This window comes from Pleurodeles waltl, chromosome 2_2 (assembly GCF_031143425.1).
Source record: "Pleurodeles waltl isolate 20211129_DDA chromosome 2_2, aPleWal1.hap1.20221129, whole genome shotgun sequence".
In the NCBI taxonomy this organism is placed as follows: Eukaryota; Metazoa; Chordata; class Amphibia; order Caudata; family Salamandridae; genus Pleurodeles; species Pleurodeles waltl.
The window spans coordinates 753,642,786-753,659,484 of NC_090439.1; the positions used below are offsets into that span (position 1 = coordinate 753,642,786).

The following is a 16,699-nucleotide window of genomic DNA, read 5'->3' on the forward strand; positions in this document are numbered from 1 at the left end:
AGGAGCAGGCACAGTGATGGATAACGACATCTAGGTCGGTGAGGGCTAAGAACCCTGTTGACATTTCTCTTTCTAGTCACTAATCACAAAATAAGAGCTCCATACCAACAAATAGTCAACATAAGCGTTTTAAGTGGTGGACTACTACTCTTGTTTTGTACATATAAATAGAATTGCAACTGTTCCAAAATCAAATAATTCACATTACCTGAGTTGTGTTTGACGGGCATTGTTTTCAAATATTCTTAGCTTCATACAGATTATCTTAAAATATTATGGGCCTGATTCAATAAGATATTTTTCTGTGTTCCAAGTTTACATCCGAAATTCGCTTGGTAGTTGTAAATCTATACACACCTATGTAATTGTACGTCATGAAAGCAAACTACAACACTGTTAAGCTCAGACAATCAGTTTTACGAAATGAGCTTTATTGAATACCACCAACCCATAGCAAATACAAACACGTCCACTCTCACCAACGGTCCAGGCTCTCTGCTCAAGATCCAATGACCTCATCTGGAACTTGGATGACATGTGGATTCCAGACAGTGATCAACATTCCTAAACATCCAACATTCCTAAGCATCCACAACACATCCCCTTTACATACATTAAAAGATTACATAGGAACAAGGAAAAGAGAAAATAAAGAACAGAAAGATAAAAGTATAACAACATAACAAAACAGTGTGAAGAAAATCAATAATACCCGCAATACACAGAGGAGTATAATAACAAAAGATACAAATTAGCAGGTTACATAATCTTTCAACCACGCTGGTTTGGAGCGAAATCTGGAAGGAGCTTTGATGCATGGTGTTGCCTTAGACCTACTTAAGAGATGATCTTCCCCAGGGTCTGTGGAATCTGCCACCCGGTTATTCCATTTCACTAATCTGGGCATGCTCCACACATCTCCATTACCAAGGACAACCACATTCTTCCTAACTTCCCTGATGCAAAAAGGGCCTTTGAAGCTTGACTTGCCCTTGGTTCTGAAACCGGGATCCTTCAGCAACACCATGTCACCAACCTTCCATTTAACATCAGAAACACCATATTTGTGATCATATCTTTGTACTTAGACTGGTAACTTTGCCTACGATCAAATGCCTTACTAAGTTTTTCTTGGTCAAAATCTCCTTGACTAAACTTATTTCTAAACCAAGCAGGGGACATTTTGGTACACCCAGACCTTCCCCTCATGTACTCAAAAGGGGCGATGCCAGAGATACTATTTGGGGTATTACGATATGCCCACCACTGTTCCCTTAGAAGATCCGCCAGAGAAACTCTGGTTTCAATTGCTTCCTGGACACAGGATTTTACCAATCTGTTCATGCGCTCAGCAAGGCCATTTGCTTGAGGAGAATATAAGGCTGTTCTCAAATGCACAACGGCTAGGGAATCCAAAAAATACTTCATTTCCTGAGAAGTTAGCTGTACACCGTTATCTGTGATTAAGTGACTAGGTACACCTTCCCGGGAAAATTCTTCCCTTAAGAACTCAATCACAGTTCTGGTGTCTACAAAATTCACACACTTAGTCACTACCCACTTCGAGGTATAATCCACTAAGAGCATGACATAACGCTCATTAGCAGGTAGGAGATGGAATGGACCCATAAAGTCAAGACCTAACTTCATCCATGGTTTCTCTGGAACTGCAACTGGGGAAAGTGGAGCTTTCACCACAACTTTGCTCTTGTCATTCCGTGCACAGGTCAAACAATCTTTCACCACCGCTTCAACGTCCCGGTCTAAACCTGGCCATCAATAAACTGTTCTTAACCTTGATTTTGTCAAATTCCTGCCTAAGTGGCCTTCATGAGCCAAATTGACAATCTTACTCCTCAGACTAATAGGAGGTATGGACTTAGTACCACAGAATAATTCACCTCCACTCAAAGACAGTTCATCTCTCACATTCCAGTACCCCTTTAAAGAATCGGAAACGTTTTTGTACTCAGGCCAACCTCTCACAACGAACTCTGCAAGATCATGTCTGTCAGAATCCTGAGTGGTTGCAGCCTTCCATTCATCTTCACTAACAGCCATCTCCCTCACCCAGTTAACTTCTCCCTCCTCTTCAGACTCATCATCACCATCAATCGACGTTCGAGACAAGAAATCTGCGACCAAATTCTTTGGCCCAGGCACATATTCAACAGAGAAATTATATTCCATTAATCCTTCAACCCACCATTTTATCCTTGGTGTCAATTCTTCCCCTTTCTTAGAAGAAAATATTTGAACAAGGGGCCTGTGATCCGTTCTCACAATAAAAGGTAAGCCCCACATGTAAAATCTGAAATGCTTAACTGCCCACATGCAAGCAAGTGCCTCTCTTTCAATAAAAGAATACTGTTGTTCAGCCCCTTTGAGAGATCGGGACGCAAAGGCAATAACCTTATCCTCTTGGTTAACTCTTTGGATCAAAACCGCTCCCAGCCCCCTAATACTGGCATCTGTGTACAAGAAGGTCTTGGCATGTGTATCAAAATGACCTAAAGTGGGCATCTTCCCAATACAATCCTTCACAAAAGTGAAAGCCGCTGCACACTCATCTAACCAAATAAATTCACACCCTTTCTTCAAGAGGGATCTCAGGGGTTGGGTCACACTCGAAAAGTTGGCAATAAATTTAGAGTAATACTCTGCTAGACCCAGAAAGGATCTTACTCCATCCCTGTCTCTGGGATGAGGTGCTCGTATAATGGAATCAACCAATTCCAATTTGGGTGTGATTCCTTCACTGGAAATGGTATGGCCCAGGTATGTTACCGAAGAGACCCTAAACTTGCACTTCTCCTTCTTCACAGTGAGACCTGAACAGGCTAGCTTACTCAATACTTCTCTAAGAACCTTGTCATGTTCCTCTACAGTACTGCCATGGACTAAGATATCGTCTTGTAAAAATAATATACTAGAGACCCCACCTAAGATCTTCTTCATGATCCGTTGGAAACAGGCAGCCGCGGAAGCCAACCCAAAGGGCATTCTTAAAAATCGGTAGGCTCCCACAGGTGTCACAAATGACTTGAGGTGTCTGGAATCAGGATGTAAAACGATTTGGTGATAGGCTGAGGATAGATCTAATACACTAAACACCTTCGAGCCACCCAAACCAGACAACTCTTCAGAAATGTTGGGTAAAGGTTGACGATCAACCCATATATGCCTGTTGAGATCTCTAAGATCCACACACATGCGAATCTGTCTCCCATTGTCTTTCGGTGCTAGGACAATGGGAGCCAACCACTCAGATGATTCTATTTCCTCAATTACACCAGCGCACAGAAGCTTATTCAACTCTGCTCTGAGTGGTTCTATCATCAACTTAGGAACTCTTCTCACTTTGTGCACAGAAGGAATAGCACCTTTCTTCACAATAATTTTGTGTTCAAAATTAATTAAACATCCTAATTTGTCATTAAACACCTGGGGGAACTCCCTAAGAACTTTGCAATCATTATTCTCAACATTCACCACCATAACTTGGCACTCAGAGTTGGTGTCTAACTTAATCCCCATGTCCCGCTGATGACGCCAACCTAGCAGATTATTTCCACGCCTTGCTACGTAAACTTTCCCCACAGTGGTTTTGTCCTGAAATTGGATCTTCATAACTTTGTACCCAATTACTTCTATCTTAACACCACCATACCCGACCGGATTGATATCAGGCTTAATTAAAGAATGGAGGTCTTCCCCGAAAAAATTGCTCGCCAATTCTTGTCCCCCACCATGGTGTATGGAGATCTGAGTCTGCTAAAACTGTAACTATTCTCCCATCAAGTCTAATAGCACACTCAGGCATAACGACTGGCCCAACATCCACTACACCACCATTGTTCTCAACATGGTTAATTTCAGGTCCAATACACAAAATCATTTTGTTAATGTTATCAGCAATAGAATCTACGTTACACTTGTCACTATTGCAGACCCTAGCATAGTGGCCTCTTTTCCCGCACTTCCTACAAAAAGAATTCTTTGCAAAACAATTTGAACTGTTTGCCGTGTGTCCAGAGTTGCCACAGCGGTAACAACGCTGAAATTTGGTTTCTTTTCTTTTCTCCTGAGTGGGTACAGGTGCTTTGCTGTCGCTGCTGACCCTTGAAACTTCTTCCCGTGTCACAAGCGCTTGTACATTGGACAAATTGTCCTCTTCATGGTCATTCATTTCCTTAATCCAATTGCTAGTACTTTCCATTCCCTCAACAATTGCAATGGCTTCTTTCAAATCAGGATTCCTCGTCAACAACTTTTCTTGAACCCTCTTATTGTTTGTACAGCGCACTAACTGGTCGCGAATGAGGGAATCTGTGATATCACCAAAGTCACAAGTACGTGCTAATGTGCGTAATGCAGCAACAAAGTTTCCCACACTCTCAGATTTCCCTTGGGATCTTGAAAAAAATGTGTGCTTTTCCAAAACAACATTGAGCTTGGATTCAAAATGTGAAGCCAACATCGCTACTGACATTTCATAAATATCTCTGGGCTTACCCTCAGCTCCCCCTACAGGTAGGGTTTCAAGGCTATCATAAATGTTTCTGCCTTCAATTCCCAAATTGTGCAATAAAATAGCCTGTTTTCTGGCTGGAGAGAATTTTTCCCCCCCAATAGCTAGTAGGTAAGAGTCAAAAAGATTCTTCCAATGCTTCCAAGGAAGAATGGGGTCCCCCTTATCAGATAAAAAGGGGGGCGGTTGAGACAACATGGGGGTAGCCATTCTAAGCTCACTATACGGCACAATTAACAATAAATACCTTAAACCAGGTGAATACGTGCGGGTAACAGCTAGATATGAAACAAAGTACTAGCAAAATAAAGGTAAGTATCCTAGTGTATTTGAACATGTTCACCACGGCTTGAAAGAAAACAAAATTCAGTATTTGCAATGTTCAAAACATCTTCGGTATTTCAACTTCTCCTGAAAGTGAAGATTCCCTAAGAAAATTGCATACAGGATGTAATCCAAATCCAGTTAGCGATCTAGTGTTCCAAAAACGCCCCACGCAGAGCCTACGTGCCTCCCGTTTCCAGGGAGAAGAGACGCGTCGCCAAGGCTGCGTGTGCCACTTCTATCGCTCCTCGCGCGCAGAACGAAACTGTTGGCTTCTCGAGGTCTACGCGCACGCGCCTCCCGTTGCCATGGAGAGAAGACGCGTTGCTATGGCTACACGTACAGCTTCTCGCGCACCTCGCGCGCAGGGTGAAACTGTTGGAGGAGCCGCTGAAAAGCTCGCGCACCAAAAAGGAGAGAAAAAAAAAAACGCAACCGGGACCAAAAACAACTTGATAAAACAAATCTCTAAAAGGATATCACCAGCGCTGGATATAAGACAGCGCTGCACTCCTCCCACGCAAACCAGCAAAAGTGCCAGCACGCCAAAACTCCACAGCGGCAGGGTGCTGCCTCCAGTCAACATCCGCTGCAGGCGCCGCCAGGACTCCACCACTCCGGCTCCTCGATCCAAAATCTCTAAGCCAGTAACCACAGATGGGCCGATCCCGATCAGGAGCAAACAGAAGATCCCTCAGGTAGGAAATTCGTGGGTTCTGGGTTGGTGGTGACACCTTGTCGCCAGTGTTAAGCTCAGACAATCAGTTTTACGAAATGAGCTTTATTGAATACCACCAACCCACAGCAAATACAAACACGTCCACTCTCACCAACGGTCCAGGCTCTCTGCTCAAGATCCAATGACCTCATCTGGAACTTGGATGACATGTGGATTCCAGACAGTGATCAACATTCCTAAGCATCCAACATTCCTAAGCATCCACAACAAACACATGTGTAATTCTCTTGCAGGAGGTGTGATGTGGGCGTTATTAGGCATTCTCCATGGTGAAAAATAGTTCCCTGCAGAGATTACAATGAGCAATCCAAATCTGTACTTGCCTTTCACACTAGAGTTGTACTGTGCCTACAGTTCAGCAGTGTGGAGTGATTGTTTTGTGAAAAAGTCACATGATGTTTCCAGCAATATGCATAGGAATCTGCGACGACAGAGGTTTCCGTTCTTACTACTGCAAGGATTTATAGATTAGAAAAGCGTGTAAAAGTACATTGAAACGGAGGTGTTAATCTAAGGACAGACCTTACACTTTTTAATGAATAGGGCACCGTGTTAAGTGTGAGACTTTGTGTAGTGCTAATCACAGGTCGCGAATAGTCACAGGAACAGCATGCATTGTAGTGTGCCAGTATATCCCCCGCCATACGAGGTAGCACTGGTTTCTATTGAGAACAAATTCCCCTGACTCTCTGAAAGTAATCATACTTCAATGACAGTATCAGAGGCATATGAAGCATGTGAAGGTATACTTTGGTTGAAAACACATTTACATTCTTCAGTATGTTGTGTTCCTGATGAACAGATATATCACATTTTATGTCCTAGGTGTGGGATGAAAGCCTTGCCAAGTCTGCAGAGGCGTGGGCTGCAACTTGCATTTGGGACCACGGACCTTCCTACTTACTGAGATTTTTGGGACAGAATCTCTCTGTACGAACTGGAAGGTATGTACTGCACTTTATGCGCATTTATTATGATTTCCTCACTTTCTAGCATTATTGCTATTTGCCGATTTAAAGTTTCGAACTAGCTATAAATCGTACGTTATTTCAATAATTTCCTTTCAAAAGCTAGCGGTAATGTCTTCTTTATTTTGTGTATCTGCAGGCAGCAGAAATGAAATGCAGTAAAACTCTTAAACAGCCAGCGGTGTAACACAGTTCTGTGTTTTAAGCGCTTAGTGTTAATACATCTGTCCATCTTTGCTAAATCACTCACTTCTCTGATAGTCACTTTTCTCTGCTCTACTCTCATTTCTATTGGCATGACTACGACCTTGGCGGAGGGGATTACTTCCTCACAAATGTGACGGATATCTCGCCCGCCATATTACAAGTTCCATTATATCCTATGCAACTTGCAATACGGCGGACGGGATATCCGACACGTTTGTGAGGGAGTAATCCCCTTCGCCCAGGTCGTAATCAGTTTTTATGTCGTCCCAGAAATCCAATACGTTACAACTGGAAAACTAACAATAGTCCATAGTTTTGGAATAAATATTACCAGATTCCTTGAGCAATGGAATGTTCTAGAAAATGGGACCCAGAATAATAAGAAAGAAGATGCTGCAGGCAAATTGTTCTGCCCCCCTCCAAGCCTCCACACTCAGGCAAAAGGAGAGACTATACTCCGCAAGTAAAGGGTGGCCAATTCCATTTACATTTTTTCTCACTTCAATTGCTGTTTTGGAGAAGTGTGTGAAGTATTGAGAGCTATGTAATTTTGCAGCATTTTGCATGAGTGAAAGGTGCGGCTGTATGTCAGTAGGGAAATTATCCTTTGGGTTTTGGGATTCAATGGGTTGCAGAGTGGCAACTATTGATTTACACTCTGCCACAGAGGTTTAAAAACAGGCCTGAGTGATGTCAGGAAAAAATCTGCTGACAACCTAGTTCCCTGCAGCCTGAGCTTCCATCCATTTGAGAAGATATGTGTCTGCAGGAAACAAGGGTTGGCAAAGTGAAACTACATCTAAGGAAAACTTTCCACATTTTTCGGAAGGGCAAAGTTTCCTAACTTTAAGCGACTTTGTGGGCAAATTTATAATTTAACCAGTCACACTGGGGCATATTTATCTTGCAATTGCGTCACCCTTGCTCCACCCAATGGGGTGCAAGGGCGCCGCAGCTACTAAGTAAGATTTATCAACCCATTCATTGCTACTTTGGATAGCCCTGAGTGGCTTTATAAATCTAGAGAAACAAAACGCAGCGTAAATCACTGTGTTGCGTTACTCTGCCCCTGGGAGGTGTTCCATGGGTGGAGCATGGTTGTTCCGATGCATCCACCCATGGATTTTGGTGAATTCCTGGATTTACCATTACTGGTAGCCCAGGGAATGCGTCAAAATGCTACTCATTCACAGGTGAGGTGTAAATAGGAGAAATATCCTTATTTCTCCTTGTTTTTCCTCTTTCCTTGTATGCTGCATTCTGAAACACAAATAGAAAGAGGAAAATGCCTCAGAGGATCGCTTTTGTGCAGGAAGGTGTTGCCTCCTTCACAAAAAACAATCCTGTCTCAATGCAGGCACCCTTGCACCATGGTGCTAGGCTGCACATTGTGTGTCAGTGCAGGGAAAAGCAGGAATGTGCTGCATATTGTGAAAAAAACACATTCCTTCCCTTTACTAGCACACAGCACAGAGACGCAATGTGGTTTGCTAGGCTGCGCCACAATATTTTTTGTTCAACCTGCCCCATTGTCTTGGTCTGTACCTGGGCCATCCAGTGTATTTGCTCCTCTGCCGACAGTGGGACAGGATGCTCCATATTTAGGTCAATTCTGTTTTGACAAATCCATATGTGCACCCAATATGTTTCTGAACAGCAAGAAAAAGTGTGTTGTCAAGCAGTGTTGACTCAAAATTCATTATCAAATAGATTTGTACATAATAATCTTTAGTTTAGTGGATAAGCTTTTGGTTTTTTTTGTCTTAAAGGTACAGCTTATTGGACACTTGTTAAAAAAAAAAAAATCATATATGCTTTCTCATAGATATCGATCAATTCTCCAACTGATAAAACCATGGTATGATGAGGTCAAAGATTATGCATTTCCATACCCTCAAGACTGCAATCCCAGGTGCCCCTTGAGATGTTTTGGACCCATGTGCACACATTACACACAGGTATATGTATTTATTTTCTTGTCTCATTTGCTGTGAACCAAACAAATTGTAATTTTGTTTTTTTTAATTGTTTGCATGTACATGCTTTAGTCGTATGCCTTCTTGCAAAATGAATAACAATGTTGACCCTTTCAGATGGTGTGGGCAACATCGAATCGCATAGGTTGTGCTATCAACACATGTGAGAACATGAATGTGTGGGGCTCTGTATGGCGAAGAGCAGTTTATCTGGTTTGCAACTATGGACCAAAGTGAGTATATTTATTAACACAACTTTGTGTATGTTCTCTGCTCTAAAATCAGCAACATATATGGATTTTTGATAAGATTATTTTATTGTTGCGTACAGATAGATTAAGAATAACTGTAACTTCTTCCTTATCAAAACCTTTCTAACAAGGAAAGTACATGATTTTACACTCTCAATTTATAGGATTTAAATAGAACTTCATGCCCTGGATTACAAAGCTCTTTTTGAGTCCTTGTGCCTTACTCTATGGTTAGGTGTAACCTTCACTTGCGATTCCACGATTACGAAATGCATGTTCATAGAGAAAAACTGTGTGAATCACAGAACATAAATTTTCATAAAATTGTATGTCTTACTCTTGGAAATCCATGAATAATACATAACTTACAGATAATGCTTTGTGAATCAATCTAGGCTGTATGTTTAGGCATAACTCACAGCTAAGAATCCACAACTCATTAAAAAAGGGTTATGAATTGGGCCCCCAGTTTTTATTTGCTGAAAAGTAATGAGTGATTATTGGTCAGGTCGCCAAAGTTGTGGCCTATATGCAAACAATCATCTGGGCTGAAGCATGGATGAGATCACAGAAGGGGGTACAATGCCATATTTCTAGTATCAACTATGTACAGACTGATTCAATGAGTGCACCTTTCAAAGAGGGAGTTTTACATTTGGAGATTATCCCTTGTAACTAAGGAAATCCCTGTGCCTTTGTAAATGTTCCAAATTGCTGAAATGTTAAAATAAGCAAATGATCCTGTGGAGATGGACGGAATCTACGTAACACAGAACGTAACTCAAATATAGTGACCCTGCATCAGACACACTTTTGGCTGGGGCATGGAGAGTAATGGGGATCCTACAGGGAGATTGCATGCCTTCACAGAGGTTCTCTGGTACCTTACCGGAATCCATCATGGCGAGTGTTCCTGTACAGACACTAATATTGGTGGTATGTGGTGCATACTTTGGTAATAGGACTGCATGTTTAGAATGGCAACAATGCCAAGTGTGCGAGACTGAGTGCAACCTACACTGTTAGTAGCTAATTCCTGGCTAGCTCACAGTACCTCATCCAAACCTTCAAAACCATAAGAGTAAGTGGTGATTATGGCAACCTGAACATGACACTCCAACTCCCAAAGTAAGTTGTGGAAAATGATCATACTCTGTTCGCTCAGTTACGCATGCCAAGGTGAGACATAAGATGCAAGATAAGTTTTCAATCATTTTATTGAAATAATCACAATGTAGTATAAAAAGCATGTGCTGCGACAATTAGGCAAATTAAACAAAGCAAGGTAATCAACATTACAATCAGGGTTAAGAGCATGAATAACCCCACCATAATGTATGTGAATATAGATGTTCTAGAGGTTCTAGAGATTCCTACTTAACCCCATGTCTACGACTGAGAGCATAGTGGCTGTAACCCTGTGCCTGGCCCGATCTGAGGTATTGGCCACAGCCCAAAACCTGAATGGAGTTTGAAGAATTGGCCTGTCATGCAGACGGCAATCCTCTCAAGCCTGCATCCCAGGATGGTCATGACCGGAATGCCCTTTACCCTCCTTCGGTCGGTTTATATAATAACCTATGCCACTTTGTGATCAGATTTCTGATCTAATGATGTGTCTTGGAGATAGAAGCCGGCTTGTGGACTGGCAACACAAGTTAACTTATTGTGTACTGCGTTTAACAGCCTCGGACAAAGAATATTAATAATATGTAGCGCAAAGGATCAGTTTAAATGATCAGCATGTTCCTTGCTTTCCAAGAATAAAGCTGGTAAAATGCTTAAAAGCCATCACTAAAAAGCAGTCTTGCTAACATAAATAAAAACGTATATAAAATGTGAATAGGACACAAACTGTAAAACTAAGCTAAAACAGGGCTGCCCAAAACAGGTACCAAAAGGGTCCTCACAATATTGGAACAGAGACTTCAGTGCCTTTATTTGTTCCTCAGTGCATCATTAACCACATGGACTCCTCAAATTTTATGGGCCCACCTGCAGACAAAAACAGAGCAGCAGGTGAACCATCAACCAGAGTTTGCTTGTGGTAGACGCTTCTGTCACCATATCCTTTTCATTAGCACATGTCATCTATATATATTGTGCCTAGAGCTTGTTTATAAATGACGGTCATTAAAACAGCAACACCAACCAAGGAAGCTTGATAACCTTGTTCAGTGTGTTTGTTAGGAATTTAGTAAACAACTTCACATTTAGAGAGGGCAGATGGGATGTATACAATTAAGGAATGTTTTCACTTGTGTTCTTATAGACGCTGCATATACAGACACTTCATAAGACATCTGAAGATATACATGTTATTTGCCCATGTGAGATGCTTTGGAAGTCCATATATGGAATATGAATAGACCTGCACAAACCATTTTACCTGAATATTTATGTGACTCAGGATACACATGGATTATTGAACTTTTCCTAAACAGAAATGTGGCAGACTAGGGCCTTGGGCCTCTCTTCATTTCCTTTTTTAACCCCTTCGCTGCCATGCCTTTTCCTCCCTCAGGTGGCAGGCCTTTTTTTGGCTATTTTGTAGCAGTTCGCACTTAGGTCCTCATAACTTATTGTCCACATAAGCTACTCATGCCAAATTTGCGTCCTTTTTTACCAACATTCTAGGGATTCTAGAGGTACAGAGAGTTTGTGGGTTCCCCTGAAGGAAACCAATAAATTAGACAAAATACAGCAAAAAGTTTGTTTATTAAAAACAAAATGGGAAAAAAGGGCTGCAGAAGAGGGCTTGTGGTTTTTTCCCTGAAACTGGCATCAACAAAGTGTTTGCGGTGCTAAAGTCACCAGCTCCCCAGCTTTCAGAAACAGGTAGACTTGAATCAAAAAACCACATTTTTCAACACAAGTTTGGCATTTTACCGGGACACACCCAGCTTTAAGCCTCCTTCCAGTTAGTGACAGAGATGGGTGTGAAATCAATGCTGGATCCCAGAAAGCTAAACATTTCTAAAAAGTAGACAAAATTCTGAATTCGGAAAAGGGTCATTTGTGTAGATCCAACAAGGTTTTCCTACAGAAAATAACAGCTGAAATAAAATAATATCAGAATTGAGGTAAAAAAACAGCACTTTTTCTCCACGTTTTCTCTGTAACCTTTTCTGTAGATTTTTTAAAGCAATATACTGTTACATCTGCTAGACTCTTCTGGTTGTGGGGATATATAGGCCTTGTAAGTTCATCAAAAACCCTAGGTACCCAGAGCCAATAAATGAGCTGCACCTTGCAATAGGTTTTCATTCTATACCGGGTATACAGCAATTCATTTGGTGAAATATAAAGAGTGAAAAATAGGTTTCAAAAAAATCTTTGTATTCACAAAATGGGCACAAGATAAGGTGTTGACAAGGAGTGGTTATTTGCACATCTCTGAATTCTGGGGTCTCCATACTAGCATGTGAATTACAGGGCATTTCTCAAATAGATGTCCTTTTTACACACTGTCTTACGTTTGGAAGGAAAAAATGTTGAGAAGCACTAGGGGCAATAACACTTATTCTGCTATTCTATGTCCCCCCAAGTCTCCTGATAAAAATGGTACCTCACTTGCGTGGGTAGGCCTAAGGCCCACGAAAGGAAATGCAACATGGACACATCACATGTTCCCAACGAAAACGGATGTGTTTTTTGGAAAGTGCCTAGCTGTGGATTTTGGCCTCTAGCTCAGCCGGCACCTAGGAAAGTTTCCCAAACCTGTGCATTTTTTAAAACTAGACACATAGGGGAATCCAAAATGTGGTGGCTTGTGGGGCTCTCACCAGGTTCTGTTACCCAGAATCCTTTAAAAAAACCTCAAAATATTGCCAAAAAACACTTTTTTCTCACATTTCAATGACAGAACGTTCTGAAATCTGAGAGGAGCCACACATTTCCTTCCACCCAGCATTCCCCCAAGTCTCCTGATAAAAATGGTATCTCATATGTGTGGGTAGGCCTAGCGCCTGTGACAGGTAATGCCCCAAAACACAACATGGACACGTCACATTTTCCCAAAGAAAACAGAGCTGTTTTTTGCAAAGTTCTTAGCTGTGGATTTTGGCCTCTAGTTCAGCCACCACCTAGGGAAATTTACCAAACCTGCACATTTCTGAAAGCTAAACACTTAGGGGAATCCAAGATGGGGTGAATTGTGGGGCTCTCACCAGGTTCTGTTACCCAGAATCCTTTGCAAACCTCAAAATGTGGCCAAAAAAACACTTTTTTCTCACATTTCGGTGACAGAAAGTTATGGAATCTGAGAGGAGCCACAAATTTCCTTCCACCCAGCGTTCCCCTAAGTCTCCCGATATAAATGGTACCGCACTTGTGTGGGTAGGCCTAGTGCCCGCGAAAGCAAATGCCCCAAAACACTATGTGGACACATTAAAATGATCTAATACTAAACTGCCTGTTTTTGCTTGGGGGGACCTGCGTTTCTGGTCCTAGGCTCTGCAGCCATATAGGGAAACCTACCAAACCCAAACATTTGTGAAAACTAGGCACCCAAGGGAAGCCAGGGAGGTGTGACTTGTGTGGATCCCCTAATGTTTTCTTACCCAGAATCCTCAGCAAATCTCAAATTTAGCTAAAAAATCACATTTTTCCCACATTTCTGCGTGGGATCACCGCACCAGGACAAATTTCCTACCACCCAACGTTCCCCTCAGTATCCGGGTAAAAATGATACCTCACTTGTGTAGGTGGGCCAAGTGCTTGTGACAGGGAAGAGGCAAAACATGTTGAAATTGAGGGGAACCAAAGCGGGTCCAAAAGGGCAGTTTGAAAAAAAACATTTTTAGGCTGACAAGTGAGGCAGAATTTTTATCGGTATAGATGCGACAAAGCTGGGTGAATTTTGTGGATTCCTGCAGGTTCCATCACAAAAATGTGGGAAAAATGGGTGATTTCCAGCAAAGTTGGAGGTTTGCAGGGCACTGTGGGTAAGAAAATGGTGCGGGGTGCATGTGAAGCACCCCACCCTCGACTCACTCACATGTTTGTTTGCAGATGTGTTTAGGGCTTGTGGATTTTCCTACATGGAGGGGTCCCAAAGTCCTAAAAGTGCATCCCTCACCTTTCCAAGTAGGTCGATTTTGAGAGTTAGCCAGGTTCTCATGGCCCAAATGTAAAACTAAAACCCAAAATAATCAAATGTCCTCTTGCTTGCCATGGGATAAGATGTTTTAGTGTGCCCATGGGAGAGAGCTGAAAGACTGTTCCCCCCTTCAGTTGGGGTAGGGGCATAACCAGGCCCATACTGGTTGGTAGCCACCTCCACACAATTTATTTTTTTAGTTCCCTGGCATCTAGTAGACTTTCTGCTCCCCCTGGGGTATGGATAGGAGGTAATTGCCCCATGAGCCCACTGGTGGGCAGAACAACTTTGGCCCTTTTTCTTTGGGATGAGGGTATGGCCATATGACCATAAACACACCCTCTTATTTTGAAAAATCTTCCCTGGTCTCTAGTGGGATTTCTGCCCAATGTGGGGGCAGATGGGCCTTCCAAAAATGGGCTGATCTGCCCCCAAAGGGGGCAGATATGGCCAACAGTAATGTGCCCCCATGGGGAGGGACCCTTGCCCAAGGGGCTGCCCCCCCCAAACAAAATACACACATACACACACCAATCCCTGATGCCTAAGTGGTCAAGGGGAGCAGAAATGGCCTAAAATAAACCCCCCCCCCCCCAAGGGAGCAACCCCTTGCCTAAGGGGTCGCTCCCCTTGCGTGAAATTGGCAAAAAAAAAAATCCCTGGTGCCTAGTGAATAAAAATGGCTGATCTGCCCTCAAGGGGGGCAGAAATGGCCTAAAATAAATTTGCCCCGCAGGGGAACGATCCTTGCCTAAGGGGTCACTCCCCTCGAGTGAAATTGACGCAACAAAATAAAAATCCCTGGTGTCTAGCGGTTTCTGCCCCCCCCTTGGGGGCAGATTGGCCTAATAGGAATAGGCCGATCTGCCCCCCTTGGGGGCAGAAACAGCCTAAAGATAATTTTGCCCCAGGGGAGCGACCCGTTGCTCCACACATATACAAAAAATAAAACAAAAAAAAATAAATCCATGGTGCCTAGATGTTTCTGCCCCCCGTGGCAGATTGGCCTAATTAAAATAGACCGATCTGCCCCCAAGGGGGGCAGTAAAGGCCTAAAAATATTTTTCCCCACTAGGGAGCGGCCCTTGTTCAGGAGTCTGCTCTCTTTATGTGTAAATATATATATTTTTAAATTCCCTGGTGTCTAGTGGCATTTCTGCTGCCCGATCTCTTCACAATCGGGCAGCAGAAATGCTGAGAGAGACATGGAAGGAGAAGAAAAGCCTTTCCTCTCCTTTCATGCCTCTCTCACCCCCTCCACATGATCAGAGGAGAAATGCTTTTGCATTTCTCCTCCAATCTGCGCTGGAGGAGTAGGCCTCTGAGAAGGTCAGTGTGCAATTGCGCGCTGACATCATCAGATGACACAAGGGGGTCAGGAGTGGTGGGGGTTGAAGGAGAAGTGATTACCCTTCCATCCCTGCCCAGGGGAGCACTAGCGCTTCCCCTGAGGGCCCCTACTTGGACTTAACGGTTACGTCCTGGGCACCCGAGCGGTGCTTCCCAGGACGTAACCATTACGTCCAGGGCATCCTAGGGGTTAATGTCCACTAGAAGAGATAAGATCCCACATGTAGTTCTAATTTACTTTTTTAAATGCCTTCTCATTGAAGGCAGGCTGCTTCACTACAGCATGACATTTAGGTGGTCATTCTGACCCTGGCGGTCTTTGACCGCCAGGGCGGAGGACCGCGGGAGCACCGCCGACAGGCCGGCGGTGCTCCAATGGGGATTCCGACCGCGGCGGTAAAGCCGCGGTCGGACCGGCACCACTGGCGGGGTCCCGCCAGTGTACCGCCGCCCCATTGAATCCTCCGCGGCGGCGCAGCTTGCTGCACCGCCGCGGGGATTCCGACCCCCCCTACCGCCATCCAGATCCCGGCGGTCGGACCGCCGAGATCCGGATGGCGGTAGGGGGGGTCGCGGGGCCCCTGGGGGCCCCTGCAGTGCCCATGCCACTGGCATGGGCATTGCAGGGGCCCCCGTAAGAGGGCCCCTACATGTATTTCACTGTCTGCTGCGCAGACAGTGAAATACGCGACGGGTGCAACTGCACCCGTCGCACAGCTTCCACTCCGCCGGCTCGATTCCGAGCCGGCTTCATCGTGGAAGCCTCTTTCCCGCTGGGCTGGCTGGCGGTCTGAAGGCGACCGCCCGCCAGCCCAGCGGGAAAGTCAGAATTACCGCCGCGGTCTTTCGACCGCGGAACGGTAACCTGACAGGCGGGACTTTGGCGGGCGGCCTCCGCCGCCCGCCAAGGTCAGAATGAGGGCCTTAATCTCAAATTCCTCCCCTTCCATGGAGAAGTGACAGACCATTATATCCACTTTAAGTGCCCTAATATGACGTTATATCAATGACTGGGGTCGGAAGGGAAATTATGCACTACCCTTCAAATGACTACTATCCCTTGCAGGAAATCACAAACAAGCCTACAGTCCCCTTCAGGATCTATCCCTCTCTTGTGGGAATCTATCATTTAAAAAGCATTGGTAAACCAAATCCGCCAGCCTTTTGGCAATTCTTGTTTTGTTTTGTCATGGCTTTTGCAAAACTTTATTGTTTCTGAAGCTATCAGACATTTGGCAATCTAAAAAAAATT

At 43.8% G+C, this 16,699-nt stretch overlaps 1 protein-coding gene across 1 annotated transcript in view; it reads left to right on the forward strand.

The window, feature by feature from the left end:
• Positions 1–16,699, forward strand: part of PI15 (peptidase inhibitor 15) — a 45,927-nt gene that overhangs the window by 19,239 nt on the left and 9,989 nt on the right. The window contains exons 3-5 of the mRNA XM_069220371.1: positions 6,420–6,538; positions 8,595–8,727; positions 8,863–8,978. Coding sequence (XP_069076472.1) covers positions 6,420–6,538; positions 8,595–8,727; positions 8,863–8,978 — 368 coding nt within the window. The remainder of the gene's footprint in view (positions 1–6,419; positions 6,539–8,594; positions 8,728–8,862; positions 8,979–16,699) is intronic.